The following is a 13,949-nucleotide window of genomic DNA, read 5'->3' as shown; positions in this document are numbered from 1 at the left end:
CCTCATTGACTGTATTTTCTGCTCACTCATTGTTTGCAGGTTCCTTCAGCACCTGGAGCACAGACTGGAGCTGGACATTCTGCGTTTTGATGTGTGCGACATTGTCCTGGATCACTGCCCGGCTCTGCGAAGGGTTTATTTACCTTATGTAACCAACCAGGCCTACCAAGAACAGACATACCAGCGTTTGCTGTGAGTAACTGCTTCCATTGTATGTATAATAAAAACATAGCCTGATTTGGAAACGAAACTTGAACTTAAATGTAAATGTTTGCAGTCTCTCTCTCTCTCTCTCTCTCTCTGTGCACACAATTATGGCTGTAGTGCAGAAAATCGTGTCATGCAGTACGTCCAAAATTTCCTCTGAGCGTGTTGTTTTACACCTGCATGACTTAACTTGCACATGATTCGTTTTCAGCATGCTTAAGAATTTTTTTGTCAAGGTAAACAAGGTACTGGAATTTTCAGAGTTTCTCAAAAAGTCATTTAAGTATTTCTCTAAATGTGCTCGTCCTGTCATCTCAGGCACGACAACCCTCGCTTCCCCGGCATCCTGGCTCGTTTGGAGGAGGACCCCATCTGCCAAAGACTTCCCCTGACCTCTTTTCTAATCCTCCCATTTCAGAGGATCACACGGCTTAAAATGCTGGTGGAGGTACATGATTAAATGTTCACTGCAGGATTCATGTTCACACTTGAAACCCAATTATGAGAAACTGTAAATGGGGTAATATTGAGACTGGCCAGGTAATTTGCCCCGGCAGGTTTTTTTCGCCAACAGAACATGACAAGAGCATTTTTTTAGTCCTTGGCTTATCTCCAAAATATATTTTTTTATTTTTCAGAATATCTTAAAGAGGACAACACCGGGCTCCCGAGATGAGGACACTGCCACGAAAGCTTTCAATGAGCTGAAAAAGGTGGTGATTATCATCCCTAATAGTCAGTTGGATGAGCTCCAGTATTATGGCTGGTGAGGCACAACAGTAATGACTGTGTTGGTGTGTGTCTTCTTAGATCATCAAAGAATGTAACTCCAGCGTGCAGTCGATGAAGAGGATGGAGGAACTGATTCATCTCAATAAGAAAATTAATTTTGAGGGAAAGGTGACGGAAGTCTTTGTGTATTGATCTAAAGTCTGGATGGTGAAGAATGTGAACATTATAGGTTTTTAAAAAACTTGTGGGGCAATAGGAGAGAGGTTAATATTCTGAGAAAAAGTAAGAATCTATACATTTTTCATAATATTATGGGGGGAAAAATTGGATTTTTGTTATTGACATTACTCACTAATTGAGCTGTGATGGCAAGAATAGCATGAATGATTCACCCTATCAACAATTAATGTGTGGTGATATTAGAAAAATATAAACCTGTGGCAAAAAAAATCATACTGGCCTCACCAGTCAAACCTTGGTTGCGAAAGCTCAAAAGCTGCTTCCTCCTTCAGAAAATCTGTATTGTGTCTATTCAAAGTCTGGATACTAATGATAATATGATTTGGGTGAGAATTAAAAGTATTTTATCATCATTCAATTCAATTGAAAAGTAGCTAACAATACATCCGTGGTATATTGAGTCTACCCAGGCCCTAATATGCCACATGTACCATCTTATTGCACTGTGTTTATTGTTCAACAGCTTATTTCTTTTCTTTGTAGATCTTTCCTCTGATCTCTCAGTCTCGCTGGCTGGTGAAACATGGTGAACTCCTGGAGGTGGACACGCAGACAATGAGTATTTCTGGATCCAAGCTGAAGTTACCCACCAAGCCTGTGTACCTCCACCTGTTCAACGACTGTCTCCTGCTGTCCAGGAGGAAGGAGTAAGTGATGTTCAGTCGATAGACATTCAACAAAGTAACATGGAGCATAGAGTACATGTAGTCTCAGTTACATGATAGGTTTGATTTTGTCAGGTCTATTTAATGCAATGATCACATAACATACTTCATGGTTGTTCAACTGGTAACAAAAGTGTCAAGTTTAGAATAAGTTTATAGAAAACACCAAATTACCATTGATCAACTGTAACTAACATAACCTGAAGGTGTGCCTGACTTCCAACCATGAGCCTAAACATACACTTGTTTTTGGTACATTAGACTACTGAAGCCTTGCATTAGCTCTTACCACTTTACAATGTGTATTTGAACATCGTAAATCATTATTCTGCTCACACAAAATTGTTATTCAGAAAAAGTTGTTTTACATAAACTTTTTCTGACAGTTTGATGAGAAGACTGATACCATACTCATGATTGTAACTAACTAATTGCTGACTGTGGGGCTGTAACTCACAACCTGTTAGCTTTGCATAAGACTGGAAGCATGGACAAACACCTTTAGATCTCATTTGTTTAATCCATGCAAAAACCAAATTGTAAAAAAACTCATTTGTGGTTCAATGGGGAGATTTGTTGGACCATTTCTAGACTGGATACATGAAATTAAATGGGCTCAAAGCAACACAATGGCTCTATTCTAACGCTGGAAACAATCTTCCTGCAGTACCTGGAAGTTCATGGTGTTTGTACATGCCAAGATAGGAGAGTTGAAAGTGAAGGATCTCAGTCAGAAGCTGCAGGGCATCTCAGGCTTCATCTTCCACCTGCAGCTGTGCGAAGGCCAGCAGCTCAAACACCAGATCCTGCTCAAATCCCACACTGAGTGAGTAACAACCCTTCATTGATAACTTAGCTAATAAAAACTAGACTCTGTAGCAGATGGTGCTTTAACTGGCTTTGTTGGTTTTGTGGCTTCTAAGGAGCGGGAAGCAGAGATGGATCACAGCAATGTTTCCATCTGATCCTTTGGAAGACATCGAGCAGGCCAATGAAAACGATGGTCAGTAGAGAGCTGCACGTTCATGAACCAGCCTGCATAGTGCTTTCATTCATCATTTCTTTCTTTTCCTCTCAGATATATCCCAGGTTCAGTGCATCAAAAGCTATCAAGCCCAAGAGCACGATGAGTTAACACTGGAAAAGGCCGACATTCTTCACGCTAAAACCATTACAAGTGATGGTAAGAATTTGGATTAAGTCTTATTCTAGATTAACGGCATTCCACCTTCAATCTGCATCTGAATCCATGTAATTTGTGGCCATAAAAAGTTTGTGATTCTCACTGACTGTCTGAACTTGAATAGAAAAAAGACGTAACGGCTTGTTTGATGTCTGAGACATGTTGTATTTCTCCAGGCTGGGTGGAAGGCATCCGACTGTCAGATGGGGAACGGGGCTGGTTCCCCAAAACCTATGTGGAGGAAATCATGAGTCGCAGCGCACGCCTCCGCAACCTCCGGGAAAATATCCGCATCAAATGTGTCACACAGAAACTGAAGGGAGATGAGTGACCAGTTTTTCTGCAGCTTGTCCTGTGTCAGAGGTGCAATTCGACTGTTTAATTTTAATTTTAAAGCTTCTAGATCATGGTTTTAATTCTAGATGGATGTGGGACCTTCATGTAGGTTGCAGGTTCTTTAAAAGCCAACATTTTTGACTGCTCTTACTAATTTCCTTTACCATGCTAACTACACGTACAAAGCTTCTGCTTTTCCATCACATTTCCACAATAACACATTTTCATACAATATAAGTCTGTCAGCAGTTGACATTAAGATATTTTAGCAGTTTGCCACTCTGTGTTCCCTAAAACCTTTTAAGAGCTATTACTTTGTGCATGCTCTCTCCGAAGGCATTTCAATACCATTTCATAATCAGAGAAGAAAACCAAGTATCTCTATTATGAATGGAGAGTACACTGTACATGAATGCACATAAAGTAGAACGCATGTCAGAGGAGTAGCATGAGGTTAACTTAGCATGTGTGACTTGTGACTCTCTGACGTTTCTTGTGCAGTAGACTGAGCTCTGTGAGGTGCAGGATATTCGTTCATGTATTATTACCACAGTAGAAAGTCACCTGAGGCAGATCCTGCTGCTGAGCTTCATCACACACATCACAAGCTTCTTATCTTTGGTCTTTGTTCTGCTGCTTTCATTTCAGTACACTACACAACTGATGCACTACAGCGCACCAGTTAGTTTCCCTCCATGTGTTAAAGACGTGGATTGTTAAAATAAGCCTTTGTATTTATTAAAAAGGATTACAGCGTCCCGGTTGTTCAGACAAGGCAACTGCATGTGGTTTGATTATTTTAAAGATTTTTTTTTTAAACAATTATACTGAAGCAGTAATGTCTGACTGTCTCTTTAAAAGGCTGCACTACACAAATACTTTCAATGACCTAATAGGATGTTAAAGTGTATATTTTTAAACTCCATGAAAAGACCAAAGCACAAAAATAAATTGATCCTACTGACAAGTATTGTCTATCAGAGCTTATTCTTCTGCTTCATAAAGTTACTACTGGGACTTCACACCATCCTACTGTTGTAAATACTGACTAGAGCTTGAAATATATATTAATCTGCCACTGACTATAGTCCCCAACACATTCACTGTTCAGGTTGAAGTAACATTCGGTAAAAACTTCAGTTCCAAACTATTTTAGTGATTCATGAAAAAAAAATTTAAGATATATGCTCATGTCTGTTTTTAAAAGCATGTAGCACCTGGCAGGATAAAATGGGCTTGGTGCTGAAAAACAAATTCTGGCCTGAGGAACTGAAAAAGTAAAAAAAATTGACCAACACATTTGTTCACCACAGAATAATTAGTTATAATAAGACAAGCCTTGTCATTTAAAGTGAAAAAAATAATACCAAATTCAAAATGTGCAAATGTAGCTTCAAGAGTACAGATTAGTTAAGCAGCAGTTCAGTGAAGGTTGATGTCATTGCGTTACACTAATAAAACAGTAAACAATAGCACTAAGTTGAATTGAGGTTTTTATATCATTAGTGTAAAAATCCCCAAATGATCAATAGTGCAGTGTAACTGTGCTAAATTTGTTGTAAATTAACCACTATAATCAACAATCAAATGTAAACTCTAGCAGTGGCACATTAAATATTTATAACCCAACTTTTTTTTCTTTATCTAAGTTGTTAGTTGTAATTTAAGTGGTTGCTATGGCTGCGTATGTATTTATACTCCTCTAGCTGGTTGTTCTCTAAGGAGATTCTTGATGTAAATGTACTTTTCTGTAGATGGCCTCATGTATAAAGAGTAGAACATTGTTCATTTACTTTTTTTAACAGTAATTTATATATGAAAAGATATTATGACATTCCATAGTAATAAACTTTGCAGTCAGAGTGATTTCTAATATACCACAGTGAATATAGATACTGTGATACACTGGATGTTTACTGAATTTTTCAACACTACTGTAAATGTTTAACCACTGAAATAAAAACATTTCCATTCTATGTTGTGTTGAAGTCATGAATTTGAACGCTTTTTTAAACAGTTTATTCTGCAAAAGTAATGTTCATCAGTTCTGTTGCTGTTAAAACCACTACAGCTCTACAATGTCTTCATCTGCTCAGAATCCAGGTCATGGCCTCATTTTAGTTTATCCCCACATGAAAGAACTAAAAGTATTTTTTCAGCTCCTCTGTGAGGAAACCACATGCATCAAAATTAGGGTGAGAACCTTTCAGAACATTTTCATTTCAATTTTGTAGCAGAAATTAGACATAAAAGTAATATGTACATACTATCTACACAGTGTGTTACAGTGAACTTGAGTCAGCTGCGTCCATTGATGTGACATTGGTCAGCGGTTATAAACGGCTCCTGAGACTCCTTCCTGCTCCTCTGCAGCTTTGGCATGATTGGAGGTGCAACCGGACTCACAGTGATGTGGCTGCTTCTGTCCGGCTGCAGATCAGAGACAAAAACCTTGTTGATGCACAGTGGCTTCACATTAGAGGGATCAGACATCTCCTCAGGCATTTGTATTGCAACTTTAAAAGGTAATCTGTTTTTCTAAATCAAGGAACAGGGCTAAAATTGAAAAAAGAATAAACCAATAATGTTTTTAAATCCCAACAAGACTGCCAAACCAAAACCAGAGGTTGCCCAGGAGCTAGGAACCTTGCAGCATGTGTCAGAAAATGGTTTTAAAGCAGTTTTAATAAATGTGTAATTCTAACCTGTTGAAGTTGAAAAATCCAGTTCTGATAATCCTCTAGACAGGTGCAAGAGACCTGCAGGGGCTCCACCAGATCACCTGAAACAAAACAGATTATATGAAATAACTGAAATATTGCAAAAGTCACGGGTCTGTGCAGATTACCTATCAGCTCAAACTCCAGCCGTCCGGGCAAGACTGAGCGCTCCACCGCCCTGATGCTGTGTCGAGGCAACCTGCCCTGTTAGAGATGGCACAGAGGAAAAAGAAAATGTGCAGGATTTATTAAATTGCTTGCACAGTCAGTACTACTTCATCTTATCTGACTGATTTAGTGATGTCTCAGGCAGCAGGTTTCAATGTTCCACCCTTGATATATGTCATGTGTCAAAATTACAAGCATTGTGTAATGCCTACTGGGACACGCAGTCATGCCACAGTGGTGGAGCAGGCATCATTATGGATTTTCCCATAGAGTCATTTTACACTACCTCGTATTTTATATTCAGCCGCTTGTTGTCAACTGACAGCAGCAGGACGTCTTGAGGGAAGAGAACCATCAGTCTTTCTTGGTGTCCCTGAGAGAAAAAACCCAGTTACTGGTGCAGCACAGTTAATACCACTGCAGAAGACCTGTGACACATGAACACATAATATATTCTCTAATCATTGATACTCATGTTTATTTACCTCATGCACATGTAGTACAACTTGGATGAAATTTGGATTACTTATACAATATTCTGTTGAAATGTTAGTAATAATAATAGTTAGAGGGGGGCAGGAAATACACAATACTGTAAACAAATTTAGCCAAACATCATGAAAGTGAAAACAAAAGCAAATAGTTACTTTTTTTATGGAATGGTGGTTTATTATCAGCATTTCAGGTTTGTTCAGTTTTACTTATACCTCTAAATAAACTGGATTTAGTGATAGTTATCTTACAACCAATCTCATTGTCTAACTCCCATTGTTTTCTTTCCAATCAGTCCAATCAATGTTCAAAACTGCTAAAATAAGTTTTGTGATCATATAATAATAAGGAATTATCCTTGAATATAAAAAGACCATTCTCATTTTAATGAGGGTGTTAATACAAATACAGTGTCATTCTCAAATAAATGAGACCGTAGGTTCATAGAAGATTTTTTTATGGTAGAAAACGTACAGAGGGTTCAGACAGAGCCACATGTTTATCCACATCAGACATTGAGATAAAATCTAATTTCAAAAGAAAGGAAGGGGCTTGTGGGAGATTTTGATTTTCAGATACTCAGACAAAAAGAAATCTTGTTTTAAGTGGCCCTGCCTCTGTTATAATGAGGTCGGAACGGAAGCCCAGAGGAAAAGGATTTCTTACATTTATTTTCATGTGGAGCCTGGAGAAGTAAACTTAATTCAAAGCTGACAAAAGATTTAATGTGTATTCATTTGTATCCTGACTTGCTCAGTCAGAGGGTGGAGTGTCAGCAGCAGTGTATCTATTACTTCATACTTCCTGCTTTTTTTAATTACCTGTGTCCATGTCGTTGTTTTTAAAAGAGTGTGAATAGATTGGACGTCACGCCTTTACTTCTGTGTAATGCAATGATAGTGTGAAATAAAAAGGAAGTGAAAACTGTGGCAGTTTTTTAACAAACCAGACGTTCATATCAACAACATGAACGATTCATTTCATGCACAACACTTATTAATTTTCTTTTATATAATGAAACTCCAACACAAAATGTATTCTGTGATATTATATTATGTTGTTATGCTGACAGTATTGGCTTCTAATAGGATTTATTGGTCATGAGAAGAAATAAGTACATTAACCAACTACACACAAAAGTCATCTCTGGTCTGAGACGTTAGTGCAGATTATCACAACAGAGTGAGAGTACTGATTACCTGTCTCTGTGAGTTGATGATATGGATGATCGAGATGTATCCTGGCTGACCCATGTGCTGTATGGGTGAACCCTCCCACTGCCATATTGGAGCTTGTAGTAAGTATTTGAGCAGTTCTTTTCTTTTCCAGGGCATATCACAGGGTAGCTACAGGAGAGACATGTAAACAATTCAAAACTGCAACTTAACCAGTATTACAATGATAACCAGATATAAAAAAGGGGATTACTAGATAGGAGAGGGTGCAATGAGAGGGACTCATGGGTTGTGTCATTGACTTGTATCTCCTGTCTTCTATTTGCTGTGTCCATGTCTGTAACGCTGTAGCACTGTCACATATGAACATCTTGGAATCCATCATCGGTCCTGGATAAAAAGAGGGAACAACATAAATCAAGCTTAGCATTTTTACATTGTGTCGCCACGTTTCAACTGAACTTGGTTATTTCCACTGATTCACCGTTGATCTCAAACATGTGCTGTGAATGTGATGTGTCGGGCTCCAGGGAGACAGCCTGGAAGGTGAGGCCAGAAAGAGGAAGGATGCCCTGCAAAATAAGAAAAATATATAATTTCGGTCATTGTGCTTCAGTTTAGGAAATAAACCAACATTAATGACTCTGGTGATAGTCAGACAGCCTCACACGAGGGATCCTTCTCCCAGTGTGGACAAAGCTGCAGTAGATGTCAAGCGTAACAGCAACATCAACAAAATACCATTAATGGAGGAGAATATCAATGTAAAGTATTCATACAAAAGAACATATAGACAGTATAGACAGTAATAGTGGTGTTCAATTTGTGGAAAGGCACAATGGTTCTAGAGAAAAAGAAGTGGTCTACCACCTCTGGGCAGTTATACAACTTGCTTCTCAGAAGATTTTTCCAAAAAAAAGATTAATGTTGCAGCTGGAAATGGAGCAAATGAGAAGAGAGTCTGTAGATGTAAAAACATCTGCAAAGATTCACAACTAGGAACAGAGACAGACAGCAGTACTGCCAAGACTGAATTGACTTGAGTTTTTGTTCAATATACAGGACTTGTCTGACATATGTGAACAGTTCTCTTTCTGAAGTCATAGTATGTACCTGATAGATGAAGTCCTGTCGAGAGTGGTCCAGAGAGAGGATCAGCAGGTGGAATGAGAATAGCACCAGGAAGTGTTTGCTGGTTTCCTGCAGAGACAGAAGAGCTCATGATTTCATCTCTTTTAAAACTGTTTCATGCCTCTTCTGTTCACATCGATAAAAATTAGATATTTTACTATAAATCAAAAAAAGTATGACAAATAGAAGTTTGTTCAGGTTTTTTAGTGGTTGTATGAAAACCAGCAACTTGTTACATCCAACACCACAAACTAAAACTCTATCTTGGGTCATATGATCTTCCAGTAGAAATCTGGTTTGTGTTTAGGTTGATGCATCAAGTCATAATTTCTCAGCTGACTCATTTGTGCCCTGTTACCTGTGTGTAGCTGTTGTAGAGAGACACCAGAGAGGAGTGGATAACCTCTCCATACAGGTGGGCTGGTTGACCCTCCCAGCCTCTGATGGGCTGCTGGGAATAAATCCGATGGTGCAGCTCATCTCTGCTCCTGCCCCACAGCACCATCTGCAGACACAAAACTCAGTCAGTCCGTACCTACTGATTATCATCTGTTTTTTATTTGTTCATGATGAGACTCAAAGCTTTGACCGTCACATATTACTGCCTCCATCAGTGCGTGTGTCCACATGCCTCAACATCACAGTGACTCATGCATTACACAGTGTTTCAATAATTGTTGTTAACAATACAGGGGTGCATAATCAGGGGAATTTGATGTAAACATTTGAAATCAACTGCAGGGTGTTGGATGCTTCAGACAGTTTCTCATCGAAGTGGAAAAAACATGTGAAACCTAAATTCTACTTTATTTCCTGTAAAGTTTGAATCACAGCAAACACGAAATATGGCATCTCTCGCATTTGTCATGGAAATTCCCACAGTGTGTGTGTGTGTGTGTGTATGTGTGTGTACAGACTGGGTCTGGCCTCAACACAAATAACTGCACAAAGTGGAAACTATTGTTATTCATGTGAGGCACCTCTCAGAGTTGCCCGGAATGTTCTGACTGTGAGAAGGGTACATACACACACGTACACACACACACACACACACATAGTGACCTCTTGCTCCAGGTGTCGTACTGAAGGGTAGCGTGGGGGCGGTAGTGGCGGCGCCTGTGGCTGCTGCTCATCTCTGCTGCTCTTCCTCAACTGCAGCCTGGTTTCTCCCAGACTCCACACCCTGTATAGAAACATTTCATCAGTCACGGTCAATGCAACCACACTAAACACTCAGTTACTAACTGCTTGCTTTATTTTGTTTTGTGGTTCATTTTTAGACACACATGATTCAGGCTGACTGCAGACTTTAAACAGTGAGAACTGTAATTATGAGTCGCTGTTTGTCAGCATCTCCAGATGGTGTGAGCCTGGGCTGGCTGCAGCCTTTGGTCCGCTCCAAAGAAAATACATCAGAGAAGACGTAACTGTTTCAATGACTTGCCCTGACCCTAGAGCAGCAGCAGCCAGACATAATCTGCTTACAGTAGTCGCAGTGGAGACAGACCCCCCTGCTGACCCTTTATTATATTCTGTTGCCTGTGTCCATTGCAAACATAAGCTTTGTCTCAATTATCCCAGTGTCACCATGTATTGTTGCTAAGCAGGTTTTTAAACTGAAGTGAATTTACATACACAGGATAAGTGGCAATAGAAAGCATTTTCAAAACAGTAAGAAAGGGAAACAAAATGATGTAAGCTATGCTAAGCTAAGTTTTATAATTTGCTCTTATTAAACTGGGCCTCAGCATTTTCTGGGTCAGTCTATATGAAATCATATGGTGCTCTTAAATAAATATAATATTGATATAATTCTCCTTTGGACAACAGCTTTCTCTGTTTGGGTTCAATGTTGATCGCTTTAACCACAGGGCTCCAAATACATCATGACTGGGATCATTTTACACTGATATTGAAACATTGAAGATGGATCAGCTATGGTCTTTTGATTGGTAAATGCTGAGGTATGTGCCAATCTAAATACAATAAACCTTAATGACAAGCACCAGATCTCTCTCTCTCTCTCTCTCTATCTACCTATCAAATTTAGTGACATGATGGCTTTGATGACGTCCGTCTAGAAATTTCCTGTAAGCACAAGTGCACCCTTTTTGAAAACTAATCATAACCATACTTGAAATTGAGACTCAGCGATAATTTGAGTCTCAATTCAATACAATTTCAATTTAATGATTTCAATTTTACAAATGATCAATATACATTTGAATCCCAGCACACTTTACACACGCCTGATCAACTCTATGTCTGGTTTGTGAGTGTGTGTCTGAATGAAGCACATCTTCATCTGCGTGGCCAGTGACCATAAGTATGAATCCTTAAACAGCCAATCATGAGGACCAGTAGCCACTGTTGTGATTAGCCTCAGTTAATCCCTGGGCCCGAGAACCAGTGGACATTTGTTCCAACCTGACTCTGTATTAAAGCCCTCCACGCTGCAGCCATTGTCTTATAGTAATCTGCTAATCACATCAGTGCAGCATCACAGAGTTCCCAAGTTCATGTGAGCCAATTATTTTGGCTGGTTTGTTGTTGTGCTGGCTGCTGACGGGTGGAACTCATATAGATGTGAGCTGTTGTTGTGCACGTGTTTTCATGATGCTTTATGGTTGAATCTTTTCTTCATCTCAGAACCTGGGGGTTTTCTGTCAGAGAGCACATCCTGTTACCGTGTGACAACAAGTAGATCCTGGTGTCACTGCAGCTTTTTAAAATGTCACACACGAGCCTTACAGTTTTGATTTACATTTTCAGCTCGACAACGTGACAAAACACATGACAGAACACCACAGATGTTAGAGAGAAGCCACTAAAGGACGGTGCTCTGTTCATCTCAGAGACAGTCACTGCTTCCTCCTTCTGAACATTAAAACCACATTTTAAAGTTACAGCGTGTAGAACTGAGTGATATCTACTGTTGAGGTTGCATGTTGCAGCTGAACACCCCTCACCTCATCCTCCCCTTCCAAACATGAAAAAGAACCTGTGGTAGCCTTTAATTGTCATAAAAACTCAAAAGGTGTTTAGTTTGACCAATCTGGACTAATGTAAAAAAACATAGCAGCCTCCGTAGAAAGTAAATGTGATGCAAATATAAAGAGCCTTATCTGGGGTAAAGAAAACTACAATTCATACAATTTAGATGAAACAAACTAGTGAAAACATCATGAGAATTATTCTACATTAAATAGTTCCCTTTCACCTAAATCTTACACACTGGACCTCTAACAAATAATTCCAATCCACTTTCTCTAAAGCTGTGAACAACTACTGTAACTTTGTTCCAGGATCAAAGTGTAATCATGAGAATGTACATTTCCTACCAGTACTTTTCTATTTGTGAACATTTCTGTAGCTTTGAACTGTGAACTTGTGTCTTACCCTAAGTTGTCTCCAGAGAGTTCCAGGAGCTCGATCTCATCGGGGCCCACCTCGTCCACTCCAGTATGCCTCTGGGTCACACTGCAGCATCCCATGATGGACGAGGAGTCTGTCCCTCTTGGCTTCGTCTCAGCCTCTAGTCCAGGCACTGAGCACCATCTGCCCGGGCAATCATCCTCACACAAGTGTTTGTGTGTGTGTGTGTGTGTGTGTGTGTGTGTGTGTGTGTGTGTGAGCGAGCCACACTAAAACCAAAGAGATAACATAAAACCGGAGGCTGGTTTGGTCCAAAAGAGGATATTGTGAGCTGGAGGGAGGGGGAGGGCTGCTTAAGCTCTTGTTCCCCCTTTTTGCCAGCGTATAGTGTCTGTTTCCACAGACGACCCGAGACTGAAAGAGGTTTCTGAAGAAAAAGTGCGGAGGAGTATTTGTGGAGTTGTGGTGTGGTAGCAGAGTTTCCTCCTTTCTTCCTGTCAGTTGGCTGTCGGCACAGAGCTGAGCAGCTTCCTCACTTTTACGCTCTGAACTCACAAAGGAAACATGCTGAAGCCTCAGCATGACAAGGAACAAAAGAGACAGAGAGAAAAAACATCACTTGAGAAGCTCGTCTTTCAAACTCACGGATGCTCTCAGCCTCTTTGTTGAGAAACGTGGATGAAGCAAGCATCCTGTCAGGAGAGATGGGAGCATGCCTGCCTGTGTTTACATGCGCGGAGCCCTGGGTCGGGACGGATAATTATGAGTTATGAAATGGTAAGAGGTAAACAGCTGCAGTCAAAACAAGACACAACAACTGCAGAGCGGAGCCTCACGTTGATCTTCCTGGTTAGAATTAGACGGTGGGAGGGTTTGTACATAACCATGTCTGAGTGTTTCTGTCTTTCCACAGGCCAGGAGCTGCTGTTCTCCTGTGGCTGGCAGTGACACAAGCTTGATGCAACATGGCGGATGGATGTATTTTCCTTTTGATGCTGTTGGTCATGTGGTTCAATACAGAAGAACAAAATATAGGAAGCACCTGTGTTTGCTTGTTTGTCAGTTTGACAGACTACCATGAAACTCGGTGAAAGGATGCAGTATGGATTATGAAAAACCCATACAATTTTGTTGCAGATCCAGATCAGCAATAATTGTTTTTCACTTTCTTTAACATTGCAAGATTTTGTTTTTCAAAATTTCTGTTGCTTATTTATCACAAAATATATGTATATTATATAATGTATATAACGTATTCTGTGTCAATCTTTCCATAGTCATTCTAGCATCATTGCACTATTTCTCCATTTCATTGTCATTGTTGTTGTGTTTTATGTTCATATATACGTACTTTTGCATATATATTTATACTCATACTTGTATATAGTAGGTTAATGTTTGCTTAACCTTGCTCTACTTTGTTGTCCTTGTTTTTTTGTTTATTTCTATACATTGAGAGCAACAGAAAAACCGGAGTCAAATTATGTGTACACACATGGCCAATAAAGCTGATTCTGATAATGGA

The 13,949-nt window shown here is 39.6% G+C and overlaps 2 protein-coding genes and 1 long non-coding RNA gene across 3 annotated transcripts in view; 2 read left to right on the top strand and 1 right to left on the bottom strand.

The window, feature by feature from the left end:
• The window catches only part of arhgef19 (Rho guanine nucleotide exchange factor (GEF) 19), a 22,937-nt gene extending 17,598 nt beyond the window's left edge, over positions 1 to 5,339 (top strand). Inside the window, exons 8-16 of the mRNA XM_020088749.2 lie at positions 40 to 192; positions 526 to 655; positions 846 to 920; positions 1,018 to 1,107; positions 1,663 to 1,826; positions 2,512 to 2,670; positions 2,768 to 2,847; positions 2,923 to 3,027; positions 3,204 to 5,339. Coding sequence (XP_019944308.2) covers positions 40 to 192; positions 526 to 655; positions 846 to 920; positions 1,018 to 1,107; positions 1,663 to 1,826; positions 2,512 to 2,670; positions 2,768 to 2,847; positions 2,923 to 3,027; positions 3,204 to 3,358 — 1,111 coding nt within the window. The 3' untranslated portion in view covers positions 3,359 to 5,339. The remainder of the gene's footprint in view (positions 1 to 39; positions 193 to 525; positions 656 to 845; positions 921 to 1,017; positions 1,108 to 1,662; positions 1,827 to 2,511; positions 2,671 to 2,767; positions 2,848 to 2,922; positions 3,028 to 3,203) is intronic.
• On the bottom strand, positions 5,152 to 12,934 carry LOC109630514 (probable pleckstrin homology domain-containing family N member 1). The gene is made up of 11 exons (XM_020088752.2): positions 12,449 to 12,934; positions 10,112 to 10,232; positions 9,408 to 9,554; positions 9,032 to 9,118; positions 8,403 to 8,490; positions 8,172 to 8,308; positions 7,943 to 8,089; positions 6,538 to 6,624; positions 6,212 to 6,287; positions 6,069 to 6,145; positions 5,152 to 5,793 (listed from the first exon to the last, which is right to left on the bottom strand). The coding sequence occupies exons 1-11, from the start codon at positions 12,541 to 12,543 to the stop codon at positions 5,662 to 5,664; spliced, it is 1,194 nt and encodes a 397-aa protein (XP_019944311.2). The 5' UTR covers positions 12,544 to 12,934; the 3' UTR covers positions 5,152 to 5,661.
• Positions 12,926 to 13,949, top strand: LOC138410485 (uncharacterized). The gene is made up of 2 exons (XR_011243194.1): positions 12,926 to 13,201; positions 13,338 to 13,949. It is a non-coding gene; the product is annotated as an uncharacterized lncRNA (long non-coding RNA).

Source organism: Paralichthys olivaceus, chromosome 6 (genome assembly GCF_024713975.1).
Source record: "Paralichthys olivaceus isolate ysfri-2021 chromosome 6, ASM2471397v2, whole genome shotgun sequence".
Taxonomy (NCBI): Eukaryota; Metazoa; Chordata; class Actinopteri; order Pleuronectiformes; family Paralichthyidae; genus Paralichthys; species Paralichthys olivaceus.
The sequence above is the reverse complement of the archived record's forward strand: the minus strand, read 5'-3'. Positions and strand labels throughout refer to the sequence as shown.

What these genes read in the sequence shown, in the direction of transcription:
- LOC109630514 (XM_020088752.2), bottom strand. Translation starts at nt 12,543, where the DNA reads ATGGGATGCTGCAGTGTGACCCAGAGGCATACTGGAGTGGACGAGGTG. An exon ending in CTCTCTGGAGACAACTTAGG is followed by an intron (nt 10,233 to 12,448) that starts GTAAGACACAAG and finishes GTTTCTATACAG; the next exon opens with GGTGTGGAGTCTGGGAGAAA. An exon ending in GACAGGACTTCATCTATCAG is followed by an intron (nt 8,491 to 9,031) that starts GTACATACTATG and finishes CTTATTTTGCAG; the next exon opens with GGCATCCTTCCTCTTTCTGG.